The 8,133-nt window shown below is 43.7% G+C and overlaps 1 protein-coding gene across 2 annotated transcripts in view; it reads right to left on the bottom strand.

The window, feature by feature from the left end:
• Nucleotides 1-6,558: 6,558 nt before the first annotated feature.
• Nucleotides 6,559-8,133, bottom strand: part of UTP25 (UTP25 small subunit processome component) — a 30,856-nt gene continuing 29,281 nt past the window's right edge. For both annotated transcript variants that reach the window (XM_061185543.1, XM_061185544.1), the window contains one exon: nt 6,559-7,355. In XM_061185543.1, the coding sequence (XP_061041526.1) occupies nt 7,112-7,355 (244 nt within the window). In that variant the 3' untranslated portion in view covers nt 6,559-7,111. The remainder of the gene's footprint in view (nt 7,356-8,133) is intronic.

The raw sequence follows: 8,133 nt of genomic DNA, 5'->3' as shown, positions 1-8,133 counted from the left end.
CGTAAAGAGTTTAGAAGAGTTTCCGGCACATAAGTGCTTCCAAAAATGTTACCTTGTAGTGTAATGTGCCAGGCACTGTGCTAAACAGATTACTGACAAAACCACCTTGTAATGGAAGTGTCTCTATATAAACTGTGGGCTATTATTATTATTATTGTTATTAATGCAGAAAGAAATCTGGGAGGAAACATACCAAGATGTTAATAACCATTATCACCAAGTAGGTATATTTTTGATTTTTTATTGTTTTCCACTGCGTGACTTGTCTGCTGAATGAGCAGGGGTTGTTTTCTAATAAGAAGACCAAAAGTAAAGATTAACTTTTCAGAAAAAAAAAATTCATTGAAGGAACTAAGGATGATTGACCTGGAAAAACGAAGTCTCGTGGAGGACACGGTGGATGTCTTCGAATCACTGGGAGTTAACAAGTGGAAGAGAAGGACCTGTACTGTGGCACTTCAGACACAGAGAAGACTGATGGATGGAAGTTTCACACTGTATAGTGAGCAGAGCTGATCGAAAAGCCACAAGTGAGTAGCTCACCCTTGAAAGCATTCAGGCAAGGCTGGTGACTGCCTCTCAGAGATAACCTATAGGCGACTCAGCGGTCAAGCGGCAGATTGGACCACAAGACCTCTAAGTTGCTACCAAACTGGGGATCCGGACTCATTTCCTAATTTTGCTTTGAAATACACCTGAAGAAATGAGAAACAGGTGGTCACCAACTTTCAGAGAATTGAAGTCTGTTTTCTTGCCAGTTATTTTTCTGCTACCATCAGTTTCCATAAACCCTATGAGAAGACATATGTCCTCCCTCATTCTTACAGATCCAGTTGGATTGGAGATGACGGAAGTGATGGCACAAAGCCAGACACGCCTTAGCGCTCACTCCGCACTGTCACCAAATGGCCAGGCGTCAACCTTGAAGCACAATCCCTATGCTGGTTCCTGCAGAGACAAGAAGAAAGAATAGGCAGAGCCTTTGGACTTAAGGACTTGTGATCCCATTTTTGTCCTCTGTAGCAGTTAGGACTTGGCAATACAGCCTGAGGCCAACAATACAGCCTGGCCTCAGTGGCTGAAACAAATGAGGGATTTAGGATTTCAGAGAAAAGTGTGAAGAGAGACCATGCAGAGCTGGGACGGCAGCTTCAGGATATGATCTGAGAGCCAGGCTCCTCTGTCTTTCGGCTCCACCATCTTCTGTGCACAGAGTTCTGTCCTTTAGAGCTTCAACCATCTCTTCTGTGTTGCAGGCAGGAAAAAGGGAAGAACAAGAGGCAAAAGTGGTGTTCCTACCAGTTTCAAAGAGCTCTCCTAAGAGTCTGCCCCAAGGTTAGTGCCCGTTTCCCTGGCCACACCCTACCGCAAGGGGGACTGGGCACTTTGTCACCCAATAAAATCCAGGGTCCTCTTACTAGGGAAGTAGGAGGCGAGTACAGGGCAAACAACAGCAGTCTCTTCTACTTTCTCTCATGTCCCTTTGTCAGGATAGTGGAGGTTGTACCCCACTTTATAAAGATGAGAAAGCTGAGAGGTGGCCAGGAGGACCTGCACAGAGCCACAGTGGGTTGGTGGTAATGTTGGTGCCAACACCCAGCTCGGGGCCGGTTTTGAAAAATGATGGAAACATAAAAGGCAGAAACCCATGAACATCTGTGGGCAGACAGCAGCTGTGAGCCCAGGGCCATCTCTGTGGGGAGTCAAACTGACAGATGAGAGGGGCTGCAGAGGGCAGTGAGAACGAGGGCTGCAGGACACAGGGCTCCGTGTCATTCCCTGGGTTGGCAAGAGCTAGACAGCTTTGGCCTTGGCTCAGTTGGGAGAACAGATGGGCAGGAATTCGGCACAGCTTCCAAATCAGCCAAGCAGCAAAGACTGCCTTCTTTCCCTGTGTGAGCCGAGGCTACAGCTCCCACCGGTCCCAGCCAGCTGCAGAGGCCCAAGCCTGAAGACCATGACAACTTGGCCAGGACTGTGCCCCGCCCCGCCCACTGTGGGAGCCAGGAGGACAAGCAAGTGCAGGTGTTCCTCCCAGCAGTGAAGGTGACACCTGGGTGGGGCTGCCCACCAGGTACAGATTTCTCTGTGCAGGGCGAGCATGCCTGGTAGCAATCCAGTCTCAGCCCTGACTCCTTTGGCGGATAGGACTCTATTGAGACAGCCAGCCCGTTTGATTGAGGCCCAGACCTCTGTTCTTTCTCATGCTCTCACCTCCCACAGGAATGATGGCAACGTGGCCAGAGGTGAAAGGCAAATCCAGGGATTATACTGAAATGCAAGCAATGCAGAGGGAACTCCTTCCCACATCTGAAGAAAGGAGGGTCCTCAGAGAAACAAGGCAAACGATGAGGGGATAGGAACGCGTGTTCAGCTCAGAAAAAGGACATAAAACACATAGAATTTTATTGCAGCTCTGGCTGGAGCATATGGTATAAGAGGAAGAAATACAAGTCTTTAGAAAGAAATGCACTTTGTGCTGTCAGCTAGACGTGGTAGATTCACGTGGGAGGGATGGCTAGGCCCCAAGGAAAGGAGAGGGAGCTGTCTTCTCTCTTTCCCCTTCCAAAGACTACATGAATTTTGGATTATCTGTGTATCTACTCCCAATTCACTGACTCTGGTATTAAAAGCAGACTGAAATTTGTTTAGAATTCTACTTAGCTAGAAAAGTTTTTCTGAATGAGACTGAAATTTGTTTAGAATTCTGTTTGGCTAGAAAAGCCAGAAAAGCTTTTTTTGAATGGTGCAAGGATGACTACCATAACTCCTTTAAAGAGAGAAGCTGGGGAAGAGATGGGAAGGAGAGTGGGGAAGGAGAGGGCGGGCCAGCTGTGAGGGCCCCACCCCCAGGAGGATGCTCCCTGAAAGGAGCAGTCTCTGCATGCCCACCACATCCCTCCTCCGAGAGGCTCTGGCGCCCTGCAGCCACCTGCAGGTTGCACAATGAGGCTCTTCCAATGATTATAAAGAACCCCCAACCCTGTTCCCTTACCCCAGGCCTTCTGTAATCTTGAGACCCTAGACTCATCAAAGCTACACTCTGCAGCCTGAAGATCTGTTCACGCAGCCGAGGGAAGGCTGGGCAGAAGGCAGCCAGCAGGCTCTCGCACCACCTGCCTCCCCTCCTTCCTCAGTGGCCCCCACGAGGGCACAATCAGGGCTGGGAGGCTTCAATGAGCCCCCCTTGGCCCTCTGGGATGTGAGGAGTCAGCAGGGATTCATACCCATCCTGCCGGGACCATCTGCACTCAATTATAAGCCCTTTGGAAGCCAGCAGAGGGCTGTTAAGCTGCCGCTGGTTCTCTATGATTAGCTAGTTCTTGTCTTTTGAATACTGCATATGGTGCAGCCAGCTGCAGAAAGCATTCATGACTCAAAGCTTTCTTCCCCTCAAAGAGAAAAGTGCTAAGTTGTTACTATGGGAAGAAAAAAAAAAGTTTAAAACTCTTACTTTCTGGTTAAGTTCCTTTTCCTACCTTAAAATTCTACCTCTTCCCAGGATTGGGACCACTCCTTTGTCTATTTTCTACCAGCACGATATAGGTACTTGCTTGCTGAAGATGAGCCTTGCTAAGAAATATCAACATTGTGTATAATTCCAGCTCAGGTGTTATTATCCGTAGTCCAGTAGACCTTCTTCTCTCCCTTATTTTGTGTGAGTGAGAGACCTGATGTTAAGGCGTGCTTTTAATGAAACCACTCCAAAACGTCAACTCTTTGCAATCAACTCAGGAGCCAGGGCCACTGCCGAGGCTTACCTTCTTTCCCAGGTGCTGAGCCAGGAACAGAAGCAATACTGCTTGGTTCGCACTTGAAACCCTCAGTGTTCTCTGTAGGTGAGAAGCAGTTAGCTGGCTATAAGCTAGCATTAGAATCAGTAGGGATGCTTAAAAAAATATGTATTTCTGGGGCTATATCATAGACTTGAAATCCAAGCTCACATGTGAGTGGAGGTCCAGAGAAGATGGAGATTTGAGAGTCTTGTGAATAGTGATAATGAAAGCCATGAAGTAGCTACAATTCACAGGGAAAAGAATATGGAAATAGAAGATGGGGGTAATCAGAGTCCCTTCTTCCTCATATCTCTGAACTAGGCAAATAACTCGTTTCTTTTCTCATAATACACAGGCTCTATGGTAAACACAGCACAAATATGCCAATAACCACAGGGCACTCTATGGATAAAACAGTTCTCTGTAGAGTGGATACATGTATATGTATAACTGATTTGCTTTGCTGTACACCTGAAACTAATGCAACATTGTAAATCAACTATACTCCATCTTAAAAATACACATTAAAAAAAAATGTTCTTTGTAGCATGAGTTTGGCTGGCTTAAGCCTATAAATTTGCAAAACTTTAGGACCCAATCTATATACGGAATGAATAGTTCTACTCTCCATGTTGAGAGAGAAATAAAAATGCCTATTTAAATATCTAGCAGGAAAAGTACCCCAAAAGTGATTTCACTTTTTTTTTTTTTCTGATGAGCAATTTTAAGCATGTCCAAGAGGAAGAAAATCTGTACCTATATGGGTTGTTCCATTGAGCCTAATGGGAGCCACATGTCTCACTATCTGAGAAGGGAGTTACAAGTTTGGAAAGGGAGAAAACAAAAGGAACCCTGTGTTGTCAGTCTGAAATTGGAGGTATGGTGTAAATTCATGGTTTTCAATATATGGATACAGAAATAAATTTAGATGTCGTGGGCACATAGGTATGTGTATACATATACACACATGCAGATATTCCCAAACTCTGACCACTGAGATGGCCTGGGACCAGTGGCTCCACAACGGTATTGAGTACACTTAGCACTCAAATCTTCGCTTTAAGATAATTTTCCACTAAAGAAAGCAGGGCTGGAAGAGGGAAAGTACAAGACAAACTTGGAATGTCTTATAGTGTCAGAAAATAAAGAAATGCCCAAGAAAAAGGGGGATGTGTCAAGAAGACACAGGAGCCAGCTTGAAGGTGTTCCTGCTGGCCATATCTGAGACCATTTAAGCATCTAAAGGAATAACGATAATAACCAATTATAACCCACTGAATAAAAAATGAAGAATCCATACTCGTAATATTAATATAAATTAATAAAGGGGGAATGAGTGATTCTATAGTGAACAAGTCTGGCAAGCACCACCTTAAACAAGTGGTCAGTTAGTGTCATAATGACGGGACAGGTGGAAATCATGCACCGCCTGAAGAGATGCAGCGAGGAAGATGCAGCATCGCTTCTATGCTGCTCCTGCCAAAGATGCATAAACTAAACTTAACCTAACCTAACCTGACAGGAAACACCATCCAAAATAACTGGCCTGTAATCTTCTAAAGTGTCAACCTCTATTACTCAGCCATAAAAAGAAATGAAATTGAGTTATTTGTAGTGAGGTGGATGGACCTAGAGACTGTCATACAGAGTGAAGTCAGAAAGAGAAAAACAAATACCGTATGCTAACGCATATATATGGAATCTAAAAAAATAAAAGGTTCTGAAGAACCTAGGGGCAGGCTAGGTAGACGCAGACGCAGAGAATGGACTTGAGGACACGGGGAGGGGGAAGGGTAAGCTGGGACGAAGTGAGAGAGTGCCATGGATTTATAATATACTACCAAGTGTAAAATAGCTAGCTAGTGGGAAGCAGCCGCATAGCACAGGGAGATCAGCTCAGTGCTTTGTGACCACCTAGAGGGGTGGAATAGGGAGGTTGGGAGGGAGAAGCAAGAGGGAGGAGATATGGGGATATATGTTTATGTATAGCTGATTCACTTTGTTATAAAGCAGAAACTAACACACCATTGTAAAGCAATTATACTCCAATAAAGATGTTAAAAAAATTAAAAAAATTTTAAAAATTAAAAAAGTGTCAAGGTCAAGAAAGCCAAGAAAAAGCTGAGGTACCATTCAGAGTAAAGGCCACTACAGAGACATGACAACTCAGAGCAGTATGTAACTCTGAACTGCATCCTTTTGCTATAAAGGTTATTATTGGGACATTTGGCAAAATCTGAATGGGGCCCAAGGATTAGTGGCAATTTCCTGATTTGACGGTTGTTTTGAGGTTACATAGAAAAATGTCCTTGTTTACATGAAATACATACTAAATTCAGGAGTGATTTTTAGGAGTGACAGGCCCAGCAACTCGGCAATTTATTTGCAGATGATTCAGGTTCTGAATTTGTAATTTTTCTGAGAATAGTTCAATTTTTTTTTTTTTTTTTTGGCCGCGCTGCGCAGCTTGCAGGATCTTTGTTCCCTGACCAGGAACTGAAACTGGGCCTCGGCAGTGAAAGCGCCGAGCCCAAACCACTGGACCGCCAGGGAACTCCCTAAAAATGTTTTTAAAAGTGTAACTTCTTTTCCTTTTTATGTTATATGACTTAAAAAATGACTATAGCAATGAAGACAGTGATGCTGAAGATGAATTTGCAACATCAAGAATTTCACAAAATTATTTCTTGAAATAAAGTAGAAATTAATGTTATTTTATATAATGTGATTTTTAAGTATATATTTTCACTAAAACATTTAGGAGTTAAAAAAAGATCAGTGAACGAATGTGCTCTTCTAGGTTGAATTAAAATAGAATATTTAAGGTTTAAAAAAGTTTGGCTGGGGAAAAATAACAGTTTTGCAAAACCTGTGTGATCCAAAACTAAGATGATATTCAACAGCAAGAAGTATTCCAATTTCTCATAACCAGTTCTCACAAGCAAAGAAATGCATGCCTCACTTTAAGAAGGTGTCAAATAGAAACAGGCAAATCTGAAAGAATTTACCAAGTGTAATAAATTAGAGGTGAAATCACAACAAAAGAATTTATGGCGTACAAAAAAATTCACAAGTAGAAGATTCCTTCTATCAACTTCTCAGAGTCCCATGAGCTCTCCCCTGACCTCTGAAAGATGGGTTTTACCGAAATCTGGTTTACACTGAACTTTTCAGGTATATATGATCTGAAAAGAAAGAAGTATCTGATAAGAACCTGCCTGGTGCTCCTTCCTTGTTGCAGCCCTTCTTTGTGTAAGTAATCAGAATCAGGTCCAAGTGACAAAGAATCAAGCATGACATATCACACCAAACACCATTTCCTGTCCAACCAATTCTCATCTCTCTCCAGTAATGAAGAGGTGGACGTTCTTCTTGGACTGCAGCATCTGCGCAGCCCGCTCCACCCCGACCACAGCAGCCAACCTCTGGGCATCGTACTTGGAGTAGAGGACAGTGCAGGTCCAGGCAGCTTCCTCTCCTCTGGTGGTGGCTTGCAACATGTTACAGACTTCACTGTAGAAGTGGGGATATGTTGGCAGTTCGTAGAAAATCAGGTTCCTGATGCCTTTTATTGTGTATCTGTTAGAAGGAGAAAGAGAGGCTATGTCTACATGAGAAATTTTATGGAAAAGCCACCGAAGAGTTATACAGGGACATAGTCACTCTCGCTGTTTCATGCAAGGAGAAAGACCATGGCACAAATAACACCCAGACCAAAAGTTACTCTAATTTGAGCTGGAGGGGCTCATTTTTTGTGACAACGTATTTGAATTCCTGATGTTTGGCTTAAGATAATGATAAAATGAATTTGCACTTCTTGAGCCTAATCTGAGCAGACTGAGGTAGGGTGGGCAAGAATAGTAGACAAGAATTAGAAATCTGTCGCAGAAAATTTGAAAAGCAGGCATTTCCAATTTAACATTATCCTCATTATAATCAGGCAAAACAGTGTTCTATAATGGAGATGAGGTCAGACCCAGCACATAAAATAAACTGCATAAACTGTAAATGCACTCCCATTAGTCTTTTCTTGTCATTCTGTAGACATGTTAACTCCACGGCAGATGTCCCAAGTTCACCCATTTATAAAATCCTGCCCGAGGACCCATTAGGCATTATGGGAAGGCAATTAATTTCAACAGCTTCCTCGCTTCTTTCCCTGCTGCACAGGGCTGCATGGTTGGGGGGGGGGGCGTGCAGACCCTAGGGACTCGCCTTACGGTTCAGGTTGAGGTCAGTCATTCCCTCTTGGGCTCCATGACCAAAGATCTTATACGTTGACAAGGTTCTGATTTTTCCTGTTAGACTCTCATACAGGGCTGATGTCAGACTCCCTCGGAAACTTTATTTTATTCAT

The sequence above is a fragment of the Eubalaena glacialis genome, chromosome 3 (assembly GCF_028564815.1).
Source record: "Eubalaena glacialis isolate mEubGla1 chromosome 3, mEubGla1.1.hap2.+ XY, whole genome shotgun sequence".
Lineage (NCBI taxonomy): Eukaryota > Metazoa > Chordata > Mammalia > Artiodactyla > Balaenidae > Eubalaena > Eubalaena glacialis.
Note: the sequence above shows the minus strand (reverse complement) of the source record. Positions and strands in the feature narration are given on the sequence as shown.